The following is a 12,525-nucleotide window of genomic DNA, read 5'->3' on the forward strand; positions in this document are numbered from 1 at the left end:
ATTTATGATTTAAGGAACTCTATTTGGTAGAATAGGAACTCTTGAGGATTTTGTGATTCTCCTTTCCATTTCCTTTCTAAATCAAATAGAAGAAATATATATTATTATTATTTCCTTTCTTTCCTATATCCAAACAAGAAATTAATTGATAAAACTTCTTATATATGTAAATTTTTTTTTATTGAATATAAATTTTGAAAATCTAACTGTTAAATTACATGTTTTTAACATGTATATCAAATTTCGTTCAAGTTAGATGTTATTTACTATTTAATTAATAAAATTATTTTTTATGCTTAATTTTAAATTATAAAAACATGAAATTTAAATATTTTATTGTGAACATAATTATTGATTTTTTAACTCTTTAAGTTTTGCAAGCACAAAGAATATGAAATCGATCTATTAAATTTTCAAAATTAATATCAAATACTCTAAAAAAAGTTGCGTAGAAAAACTTTTTCCCAAATAAACTAATTTATCATTGGATTTTGTTTGTCTCTCGCTCCTCCCTCCCTAACTAGTAACTACAACCAAAGAAAGTAGTCTATAGAGTCCAAAACCCTAACCCCTAGTAGTAAAAACTAAAAACCTTTGGCTTTGGCTTTTGCTCTGCCGTTCAGCTACAAAGTCAAAGATGGGTCGGAAACTCGAGGACTCCACCACCACCGGCGTTCTTCCTGGCGATTCAGAACCCCCACAAAACCCAGAAAATAAGATAAAGAAGAAGAAGAAGAATAAGAATAAGCCAAGGAACAAGGACAAAGCCGAAGAACCTGAAGCTAATAATCCCAAGCGAAAGCACGAAGAAATCGAGCCCAAAGAGAAGAAGAAACCGAAAGAGGATGAGAAGGAAAGCAAAACCCACCAAGGAAAAGAAGAGGATGAAGCTGTGAAAGATGGTCTGGTTGTGGTGAGTGGGCAAAATGTGAAATTGGGTAAGTATGCTCCTTTGAAGTCCTTCGCGGAGTCGGGTCTGCCCCAAGAGGTTTTGGAGTGCTGCAACAACTTCCAGAGCCCCTCTTCCATTCAGTCCCGTGCCTGGCCTTTCTTATTGGACGCTCGTGACTTTATCGGCATTGCCGCCACCGGCTCAGGTACCCTACCTTACTTTTCTTTACTTTCACTTTCAGTTTCAGAGGATGAATAGTAGTAGTAGTAGTTATACAGAGGGTTTGTTGAATATATTCATTTTGTGGATTTCTTTTTTGGTGTGTGTGTGTTAGGTAAGACACTGGCATTTGGGGTGCCGGCAATTATGCATGTGTTGAACAAAGGAAAAGGAAAGATGTCGACGGGGCGTAATCCGCTTTGCCTTGTGCTTTCACCAACTAGGGAGCTAGCTCAACAAGTATGTTGTCAATGACAATTTGTATTGAGTGATGTGAATTCTTTATTATGTGTTGAATATTTTCGTTGATGTAACTATTTCTGAGATGGCATAGTTCCTTGTCATGATTGAGTGTGAATCAGCTTTGGAAGACCATGTTATTGGCATATTAATTAAGAATTCCATGTGGTGATGCTTGGGTCTAAAATACTTTGGGAATGGGATCATTTTCCAATCCCTATACTAAAATTTTAAGTAACATGTTTGAAAAAATAGAACATTGCCTGAATGAGGTTATTGGGTAATTGCTAACCTATTTAGTCCATTCTGTATTTTGTTATTTTCCCTTATTAAAATGATTTGCTTCTAAAATAAATATTATCATCACTAAAATGCATGAAAAAAAAAAAAAAAAAAAACTTGAATAACAGGTGACAATTTGTTATCAAGCCACTAAAAAAAAAAAAAAAAAAAAACTTGAATAACAGGTGACAATTTGTTATCAAGCCACTTTAGATTTCCTTCAGAACTCTTTGATATATAGCACTTTTTCCTTTTTTTGGTAAGAAAGTGAGGAGTGAATTAATCTGGTACTCTGGGAATGTCAAGGAGTTTTATTATTTATCCAAAATAATAAATACAATAATTTTATTATTATTATTACAGCAGGAAAAATAACAATTTGAATAATAAGGAACGCACATTTACTTATCTGAATGAAGATTCTGGGGGAAAAGAAGAGGAAGAAAATGTTCTCATCATTGGTTGTAAGAAACCAACATGAATAACAAAGCACTTGTATTTTCAGAGAGAGAGCTGATGGTATGCACTAAAAACAAGAACTCTAGAACCATAAACATGAACTAATGCCAGCACATATTTGCTTGAATAAAACAGGGCAATTGGAGAAACTTGTGGATTATGTGATGATAGCATTTCCACTTTTTATGTCTATCTACTATTATGACTGCTGATTCTGTTATGGTTTTCATCTTCTTATCTTCTCTCCGGCAATATCTTTTCTATATTTTCATTTGACTTTGTGAAGGTTTTGTTGTCTAAAAACGCAACCAATAATTGGCTTCATTTTTTGTTTGTAGATTTCAGATGTTCTGTGTGATGCTGGGAAATCTTGTAGTGTGGAATCAGTTTGTCTATATGGAGGAACCTCAAAAGGACCTCAGATAGCTTCTTTGAAGTCTGGTGTTGTAAGATAATCTGTTCCTAAGTCTGGTTGTATTTATATGCCAATTGTAAAAGTCACGCATTAATTACTCTGACCTGTTAGTTGCACATAGACACACGCTAACAATGTTTTGATTGTTTACTTTATACATTTATTTAGAAAGACAATATGGTGTGCTACATTTTCTTATGGTTGGATCACTGGCATATTTCTTCTGTACACTCAGGATATTGTCATTGGAACACCTGGTCGTTTAAAGGATCTGATTGAAATGGGAGTGTGCTGCCTTAAGGATGTGTCATTTGTGGTAAGTTTTTTCTTTGTAAAACTTGACTTATCAAAATTTTTCTTATTGTGTTTAACAATCAAATCTTGGTTACTTACCATGTCTAATAAACTAATTTGAGCCAACAAGATCCATTTCAAATAGCACTTCTTCTTCCCACATCTGTCTCTTCGGAAATCCAATTCCTCAAAACATATTGTCCGCTAGTATTTTTTCAGTGAACTTCATTGAAATGGCAACATTGGTTGGCATGGGACTTCCTGATGACCATGGTAGACTGGTAGTAAAGCTTTCCCCTGCAACACCCAACTTGGACAAAAGAAAAAACCGATATTTCCTTGAACTTGAAGATGCATCCCTGTCTATTATCTATATGTTGCTTCATGGAGCTATTTAAATTAATATCATTGAGGCTAGGGCAGATGTTAGGGATGAAAAAGTGACAAGCTTTTATGGTAATGTTAATTTGATTTAGAGCTATGTGGGAAGGTCAGCTGACAGCCTCACACTGACAGTAAAGTGCACATGACAATAATGGTATCTTAAAAATCTTATTCAGCCATTCTTAAGCAGTCCTTCCTAAGTGGTCATCTTAATGTGCATCACTTTCCAAATGAGTATCCATTTGTTGAATTGCTTTCTCAATGGCTGTATGCTTGAGACTCCAAAACTCAGCCATAAATAATCATGTATCTCCAGTAGCTGTTCCTTTTCTTACTGAACCTATAAATTCATTTTAGCAGAAGAGAAGTCATTTTAAAATGACGACTGCAACGGATTGGCAAAAATAGAAAATCTTATGGGACAGGGTCCTTCTCTCTCTCAGAGAGCAAACAACAACTTTTCCCCCTCCAATTAGACTAAAAGAGAGTCCTCCTGTACCCTAGTTGTTTAAAAGTGAACATCTTGCAGATAAGGTCCACAATATCCATTTTTTGAGAGAGAACTTTTTAAAGTATTGCCTCTAGTGCATTATATGTTTCCTCTCAAACAAATGACCGACTTTAGCATCCCCCCACACTAGCACTGCCATTTCCTTCCAGAACCCATCATTTTGGGTGGGCTCTTTGTGTAATCTTCATTTGGATACGTGTGATAGCGATATGACTCTTACCCTCCATTAATACTTAAAAATGGACAGATGGTTCATATTTGCATTAGGGTAAAACTCGTAGGTTAGCATTGTTTCAGTTCAAAAGTTACAAACCAAATAGAGACACTAAGAGAACTCCAAAGTTAGTAGGTGTAATTTTTTATACTTTTTAGCACTCTCTCCCCCTCCCTCCCCAAGAACATCGATATCACTAGTGCGTCTATGTCATTGTTGCACTTGCAAGTTGCAACTATCAATTAATTGCCTGTTGAGTATAGCTTTTTGAGAAGACCCACTATGTAGTTTGTGCTCTAAATGAAAATGGACATTAATTTTCTGTAGGTTCTTGATGAAGCCGATCGAATGCTGGATATGGGATTTGAGCAAGAAGTTCGCTCTATTCTGGGTCAGACCTGTTCTGGTATGCAGAATATTAACAATGGTTTCTTTGTTTGTTATGCTTCTTATGTTGTGTTGAAATTATTTGTTTATTTATATGTTCTCTTTATTCTTGAATGCTCATCTACTCTCTGTTTTGTTCATTCCTATAAAAAAATATCTTTGATAGTTGATGTGCTGAGCATTGGATAATGGATATATGTTATCTTCCTCCAATAGCTCCCACTTGAATTTCCTAGTCTAGTTTCTGCCTTCCTAGTCTCTTGATGCAGTAACTACAGCTAATGGTTTGTAGTGTTCAAATGAGAGTGTTGATGCCTGATATTGGTAATCCATGAGTCATTTGGAAAGGCAGTGCAAGGTCTGGTAATGCATTATAAGTTTGATGTATTGTGTCAAAGAATTAAAGAGTCAAAGTCAGGATATTGGTACCCCTTCAAAGCCCTGTTTTTAATTTTCTAAAATTGAGGGAGTTTGAAAGGAGAGGATATAAGGTTAATTGAATTGATCTTTACTTCCACTTTACTCTTAATTTATGAAAATTAACTCTATCTAAAAAACTTATCTTTTATTTCTTCCTATTGTCAATTGACATCATCTATTATACATTTATTATTTCTTCTCATTCCGACTATGCAACCAAACATATCTATTCCCCTCTCCAATCCTAATATTTATTAGAACATCCAATTGAAGGGATACTCATTCCTTCTCCTCTTCCTCCCCCATGTATTGTCTCCCTCCAAATTTCCCATACGTAGTAAATTGATGGGAAATTATAAAGGGTCATTGTTCGCCTGAGTTCCTGATGTGGGACACACTTGGAACCTTGCCTGCAATTGCTTATGCTTTGGGCTTTAGGGTTTGCAAAGTAGTGATCTTAGGGGTTGGAATTTTATATGTACTTAAGAATCTGTAAGGTATGGTTAGAAAAAGATAGGATTTTGTTGAACAAAAAAGAGGGATTTAAAGTCACGGGGAGGAATCTTGAAGAAAGACAGGTTTTATGAGGGAACACATTTAGTGGTGGGACATGATCTGAATTTAATTTTCAAATTTTGGAGAGATTCAGTGGGCTATTGATTAACTGCCAATAACCAATGCTTAGAATAAGATTTATGGAATGCGGCAGAGCTTGGATTGTCATATTAATAGGGCTTTTAGCCAAGAGCCTTGTAGCTCAACTATTGCCTTTTGGTGTTTCCAATAGAGACATCAAGGGTTCAAATTCTTCCCTCTCCTTGTGTAACTATCAAATTATTCAAAATATATTGATGGGGCTTTTAACTGTGGAAATAATGGACCAACAGCTGACCCTAGGCAGCCCAGTTCAGATACTGGGTCTATTATGATTTGAGTCTATCTGATGCTTTGGATATAGCGGTGTGAATGGAGCTCTTTGTCCATTGGATTTTCCGTTGTGTTGCTGATATCTTCTGGATTGATGGTGACATTGTTTAATGGGTTTGAGTTGATTTTTAACCTTCAAGCTATATGGATGATTTTTCCTTCTCTCTAACTAATGACTCTGCTGTCTGTTAGTAAAGCCAAAATATTCCATAGTAATATATAAACTACTTAAGTAGTTTATAGCTCTGCTGTTACTTTCTCTTCCCATAATAGTGGGATGGAGGCTAAGGTCGTGGGTTCAAGATCCACTAAATGTGTGTAACTTAACAATCAATATATATATATATATATATAAACTGATTGTTTACCCAAGTATACTTCTTTTATACTTGGGTGACTCATTTTCCTGATTTATATATATATTTTTTTTACTTATCAAAACATATATAAGTATATAAATATATAAATGACTTACAACATGAACCATATCATCAATATATAATTTATAACTTTTTGTTGTCTCCTTTCATGTTACCGCATAAACTTTTGAAATCCCAAAAGTTTCCATGTCATCATTCTAATATATATATATATATATATATTAATTGAGTTTAAATTCTATTGCCTAAAAAAACCTTTTATATTTACACCTTCAATTACATGAACTGCCATTGACATGAAACAAACAATAGATGAGTTTGGTTGAGTAGCCCTGTTTTTAACCATGTCTTTCAGGTAAACATCTTACTCTCATTTATATTGGGTTTTTGGTAGAATATGTCAGTTGCATCCCTCCATCCGACCCATCTATAATAATGAAATATGCCACTTACATAAAACAATCATGTAAATAGATCAGTTTGGTTGAGGATTCCTGTTTTTAACCATGTCTTTTACTTAAACATCTAACTCAGTAATATTGGGTTTTGGTAGAATATGTCAGTTCCATACTTATCAAAAAAAGAATATGTCAGTTCCACCCCTCCATCCAGTGGGTATCTATGATAAATGTAATATGAAGAAGTCTATGTTTTGCCCTTCTTGTTATAGATTTTATTATCCTCTAATTGAAGTTTTTGGATTTAATTTTCTTCATCTTTTGTTTGACTCTCCCCTAAGCCTGGATGAATTACTTTTCAGCCTTTCTTGATAAGAAATATAAAATTATTAATTTTGCACAGCTCGCCAAATGGTAATGTTCAGTGCCACGTGGCCTCCCTTAGTTCATCAATTAGCTCAGGAGTTCATGGACCCTAATCCAGTTAAGGTATGGGTCTTTGTTCATTACCTCCTTTGATCAGTTTCCTAATCACTATCTCTGAAAGAACGATAAACATTGTTTCAGGTTGTTGTAGGTTCAGAGGATTTAGCTGCCAACCATGATGTAATGCAGATAGTAGAGGTATAGAAGTTCTCAATACTATATAAATGACCTGTGTAACAATCAGTTGTTATATCTTAGCATAGAAATATGATTGTATCTATTAAATACGGACAATCTTTCTTTAGGTTTTGGATGATCGTTCACGTGATCAGCGTTTAGTCACTCTGCTGGAAAAATACCACCAATCCCAGAGGTATTTGTTGCTATTCATTCCAACAAACACCCCCCCCCCCCTCCCCCCCCCACAAAGCAAAAAAGAAATCCCTTTTATTTTTAATCATCTGTTAAGCTTGTAAATTCGTGCTCGAGACAACTGAAGCCTGGAGGATTCTATCAATGACTTAGATGAATGTATTCTGTATCTCTGTGTCACACAGGAAAACCTTGAAAATAGTTGAATTACTATATAATTTCTTTTAACACATTGTTGTGCCATTTCTTGCTAACACATTTGTACTTCTGCCAGGAATAGAGTATTGGTTTTTGTCTTGTACAAATATGAAACAAAACGTGTTGAAAATATGCTGTTAGAAAGGTATTCCTGCCCCTATCCATTGATTTGGACTCCTTAGCCAAGCCAGACTACTCTGGCTATGGCTCTTAAAATGGAAAGCCACTGATGATGTTAACATGCAATTTCTAGGGGTTGGAATGTTGTTTCAATACATGGTGACAAAGCACAACATGAACGTACAAAGGCATTGTCATTATTCAAGAAAGGAAGCTGCCCTTTGATGGTAAGTTATCTTATTGCTCAATTTTTGAGTTTTTTTACACACTCGAGCACACGAGAGAATTGATTGAAAGGGCCTCATTTCTACATGACTTGATCTATAATGATCATGGACAATTTCCAGTAACCTATAAGTCCTATTTACATGTGACCATACACACACAGATAGCTACTGACGTAGCTGCTCGAGGATTGGATATTCCAGATGTTGAAGTGGTGATCAACTATAGTTTTCCTCTGACCACAGAGGACTATGTCCACAGAATTGGGCGGACTGGACGGGCTGGTAAAAAGGGTGTTGCTCATACATTCTTCATGCAGCAGAACAAGGTAATTTGTGTGTGTGTGTGTTATTCAATATCTTGGTCATCTGACCAAGGATGTGTTTTGCCAATTTTTTTCTTTTTCATTTTCTCCAGTGTTAATGGTACTATTTCAGGGGCTTGCTGGCGAGCTGGTAAATGTCCTCAGAGAAGCTGGGCAAATTGTGCCTGAGGCCCTTTTAAAATTTGGCACTCATGTAAAGAAGAAGGTGTTCATTCTTCCCCATTTTAATAATTTTTATCCCCATTAATAGGTGTTCGTACTAACATGTTCACAGTTCACATTCATGTTCAAATAGTTGCTGGATTTTTCTCCCTAGTCTTAAGTGTTCGCACTATTTTTTTCTTTGGTTCTATGTCAACACGCCCTGGCCTGTGCATGTGCATGTGCATGTGCATGTGCATGCAAGATATTTCAAGCGTCTTTTCCATCAGAGTAGTTTAATACTTCGTGTTGCAATGCAGGAGTCCAAGCTTTATGGGGCTCACTTCAAGGAAATTTCTCTAGATGCTCCAAAGGCCAAAAAGATTACATTTGATGACTCTGACGATGATGACTGAATCGTGGAGTAATCCAAACTCATTCTTCTGTAGGCACAGACGAAAATATATAGAGCTGATTATTGAAATTAGCGACCTCCTCTCTGTACCCCCTAACTGCGCCTTCCACAACGACTGTGGCAAGGTTAACCTTGAATATGCCATTTATTTTCTGATCTAAAAGTTGAGTCATATATTTTGTTTTCCGAACTCCTTGGTGGAGTAACATTTTTGTTGCTACATGCTGAACAATCAGCCTTGTTAAATTGTATTTAATTATTTTCCAATTCCTTTACCAATTATTGCATGGAGATTAAAGACAACTTAATTTTTCCTCTCTGGACCAATAACTTAGGTAGTTAGGTTACTATTTTTATCTAGAATTAAGTCAAATGATAGGCTCATTGCCCCCTTTAAAAAAAAAAAAAAATCAGTCCTCTCAATCTGAATTGTTCCAAAATTTTTACAGACCAGGAGGCCTATTTAAATGCTTTACAAAACATGATAGACGAGAAAATAGATTCTAGAACGAATCTTAATTAATACCTAACCATAATAGGAACCAAATTTGACTTTAAAAGTATTAAAAACACCTAAAAAAAAAGGAAATAATAACCTAAACCTAAAATAATGATAATTACATAAAAATACCAAAATTAATGAAATTATAAAAATTAAATTGTAGATTTTGTCCTACATCAAATCTCTCAACTTGAAAACAACTCGTCCCCAAGTTAGTAGTTGAGATATGAAATCTTCTACACCAAGAGAATAAATACTTTGAACACTTAATATTCTCTGTTTTCTTGCCAAACTTGAAAGTCACCAATTGAGTAATTTGAAATTCTTTTTCTTCAATCTTTATGCAATTGACAAAATTCATTGAATAAGAGTTGATGATTGAATCAAATCTTTCAATCCCAACAAAATCAATAAACTTTGGTTTGATGTCTCCACCAATATAAAAGAAACTTGAGTGGAGAAATCAACTTGATGGTCTCTACCATCTCAACTTCAAGATCTTTCTCTATAATAGGATCGTCTTTAATCTCCTCCACAATCTCAATTTCATGATCTTTTTCTATAATGAAATCTTCATGAACTTCCTCATAAACTTCTATATTTTCTTTAGAAATTGGCTGCATCTTGTCAACCCTCAAACCCTTTTCTTTTCTTGACGCATGAACTTGGATGTGATAATTTTGGTTTTGTGGTTGGCCTTTCATGTTTTGAACATATTCTCTTTCATATGAATATACAAATTTATAATTAACACTTGTATAATCTAGTATATCATAATAATTACGCAGAAACCATAAATCAGCTAAGAAATTTTTCATTCATTGCTGAGAGCGAATTAGATGCTTGCCTTGACGATTTCTATTTATTTAAATGTCTTCCCACCATTCCTCTACTTCACTATTCAATTTATTAAACGCAAGCCATAATTTTTCCTTATCATAATTCTTCCAAAAATTAAAATACTCTTCCAAATCAAAAGGCTAATCAATAAATTCCAACTTACTCATTGTTGGGGGCAATTTTTTATTCATTGCCCACATGATATTTGGGAAGTCAAGACCGAGACTCGACTTTGGGCTTGGAATATGGTCCAAAGGATATCGATGAAGTGTGAAAAACCCATTTTGTTCAAGGTACGAGTTGCATCCAACAAATATCATAATAAGGCCCCAAAAATACCTTCTGCAAAGATAAGCTAGCACAAAGGATGGTCCGCCACAATAAGTGCTTAAATAATAGTCTAGCAGTAAACAAGAGAAACGTCCAAAGGTAGATGCCAGAAAAATTGATAAATGTATTTGCATAGTAAAAATTATGCATTTTCCCCATAGTTGGTTAATATAGAAGTAGGCCCATTATAACAAGTACACAAGAGGAAAAATGGTCCAGCAGTGAATATGTCAGACCTCCAGCAATGAATATGTCTAACCTCCAGCGGTAATGTTTGATTAGTTAATAAACGTGTTTAGATGATAAAAAATCATATAGTTTCTTTATTATTATCAAGTCAACATGAGGGAACACTTCCATAGTATTCAAGATATTATGGCTTTTATCATAATAACAATAAACAATGATTAAAGGCTTCATAATTACAAGTAAGAGAGAAAAAAAAAAGGATGGAATGAAGGGAGAGAAAGAGATTCCAGCTCAGTGCAGCAGATGTTGAACTAAGATTCTTATGAAATATATATGTGGGGTATGAATGGGATAGTGTAGGCTATTTTGAGTGAGTGAGTTTTTAAGCTTGTGGTGGTATGATGGAGTTAATGCTGAAACTAAGTCTTTAATGGGTAAAGGGTTGTTTATGACTGATTAGGAAGCATTTATTGGCTTAGAATATGCAGAAAAAGAAAAGGAATGTCTAAGGCTAAGTGAGTGTGGGCTAAAGGGAATGATTTATGCGCTTGGGGAGAACTAAAGTACTAAACTACAAGCAAAGTGACAAGAAAATCATAAATTTCAGAGTTGGTCTGTTTTTTGGGCTAGTGTGCTTACGCTTTTATAGTGGTGTTTAGGGAGGTATTAATTAACAAAAGTCCAAATACGTAGGATTGATCAGGGGTAGAATAGCAGACTTAATTATCCTAGGATTTGGCCATAAATGGGAGATTTGCTTTTGGGGCTACTTTGCTTCTTTGGGTAATATGACACATGGTAAGTAATTGAGGTAATCTTGCATTAAATGTCAAGATTTCTGAAGCTGAGTTTAACCAATAGAATTAAGGCAGGTATCAAGGAGGAATCCTAGTGCTACGACTGAGATTTGGACCTTAGGAAGTAGGATTCAACACCCCAAGCCAAGTATCAAAGTTTAAGCCCAGTTCAGAGGGTTGTACTGGAGATCCTTTTATGTCGTCCAAACCACATGTTTCCAAATTTTCCCCTTTAGGATTTATGGGTTTGGTTCATGAATCAATTACATACATTTTTATTAATAAAATAAACTATTTAGTTGAGGATTTCATGAGCTTGGAGGTCTTGGTTAAAACTTGGAGAAGAAGGGTATTTATTGCCCATTAATTTTTAGGTGTCAGCCCAGCCTCTAGTGTTGTTCAGATCATGATTGGCAGTGGTAAAGAAGCTACTGGGACAGGTGACTAGCTCCTAATCTAGTTTGGGAGCTAAGTTGCTTCTTAAGGTGACCTCCAGCAGAAGGCTGAACTGAATGGAGTTCTTTAGCTGGCTTAGTTTGCACACATGGGCTGTTTTGACTGAGACTTCATTTTGGGCTTGCCCATGAGGGCTAAGTACTTTGGTGGACCTATGACTTGGTGGTTCTCTCCACTTGGGCCTATCCTTATCCTATCTCATTGTGAGCCCTACAAAATGGACAAATCTACTATATATTGTCATGTATTTTTATTCCACATGAGTTTTAGTTGTTAGTAAAAATGAAATGTATTCATGAGCTTTAATAAATATTTATGATAGGTTTTGGGTATTAATTTCCATAGGCTTTAAATAATAATTTGAATAGTTTCTTATAACTTTTGCCATGAATTATTTTGTAAATGATATTTTCTTTGGGACTTTTAAATAATGACCTCCAGTATTTCTTGAGAATAATATTTACCACAAGTTTTAAATAGAGGCAATATCCATGAGTTTCAAATAAAATATGGTAACAACCACTATAGTGGAATAATGTGATATTCTCATGTGTTTTTCTTATAGATAATCATCATATGCTTGTAAGGTGAATAAGTATCATGAGTTTTGAAAATAGATATTATGTATGTTGAGATATAAGATAAATAGTGAACATGGGTTCTTATATAAATTCTGAAAGGTTTTAGACCCCTTAAACACACAAATTGCGTAGCCTAGATTAATTAGCCAAGTTGTTACTTAGTCAAATTAAGCAATTCTAGGTTAA

General features: G+C 34.8%; 1 protein-coding gene across 1 annotated transcript; it reads left to right on the plus strand.

Moving 5' to 3' along the window:
• Positions 1 to 509: 509 nt before the first annotated feature.
• On the plus strand, positions 510 to 8,923 carry LOC112017087 (DEAD-box ATP-dependent RNA helicase 5). The gene is made up of 13 exons (XM_024049550.2): positions 510 to 1,097; positions 1,227 to 1,351; positions 2,431 to 2,538; positions 2,743 to 2,823; positions 4,238 to 4,316; positions 6,826 to 6,911; positions 6,990 to 7,046; positions 7,154 to 7,221; positions 7,495 to 7,563; positions 7,672 to 7,765; positions 7,927 to 8,091; positions 8,201 to 8,293; positions 8,550 to 8,923. The coding sequence occupies exons 1-13, from the start codon at positions 638 to 640 to the stop codon at positions 8,643 to 8,645; spliced, it is 1,581 nt and encodes a 526-aa protein (XP_023905318.1). The 5' UTR covers positions 510 to 637; the 3' UTR covers positions 8,646 to 8,923.
• Positions 8,924 to 12,525: the final 3,602 nt, after the last annotated feature.

The sequence above is a fragment of the Quercus suber genome, unplaced genomic scaffold (assembly GCF_002906115.3).
Source record: "Quercus suber isolate HL8 unplaced genomic scaffold, Cork oak 2.0 scaffold_3A:, whole genome shotgun sequence".
NCBI lineage: Eukaryota > Viridiplantae > Streptophyta > Magnoliopsida > Fagales > Fagaceae > Quercus > Quercus suber.

Excerpts from the sequence above, each read along its gene's own strand:
- LOC112017087 (XM_024049550.2), top strand. The coding sequence starts at position 638 with ATGGGTCGGAAACTCGAGGACTCCACCACCACCGGCGTTCTTCCTGGC. Across the intron at positions 2,824-4,237 it reads TTAAGGATGTGTCATTTGTG|GTTCTTGATGAAGCCGATCG; the intron begins GTAAGTTTTTTC and ends AATTTTCTGTAG. Across the intron at positions 7,766-7,926 it reads AAGGAAGCTGCCCTTTGATG|ATAGCTACTGACGTAGCTGC; the intron begins GTAAGTTATCTT and ends ATACACACACAG.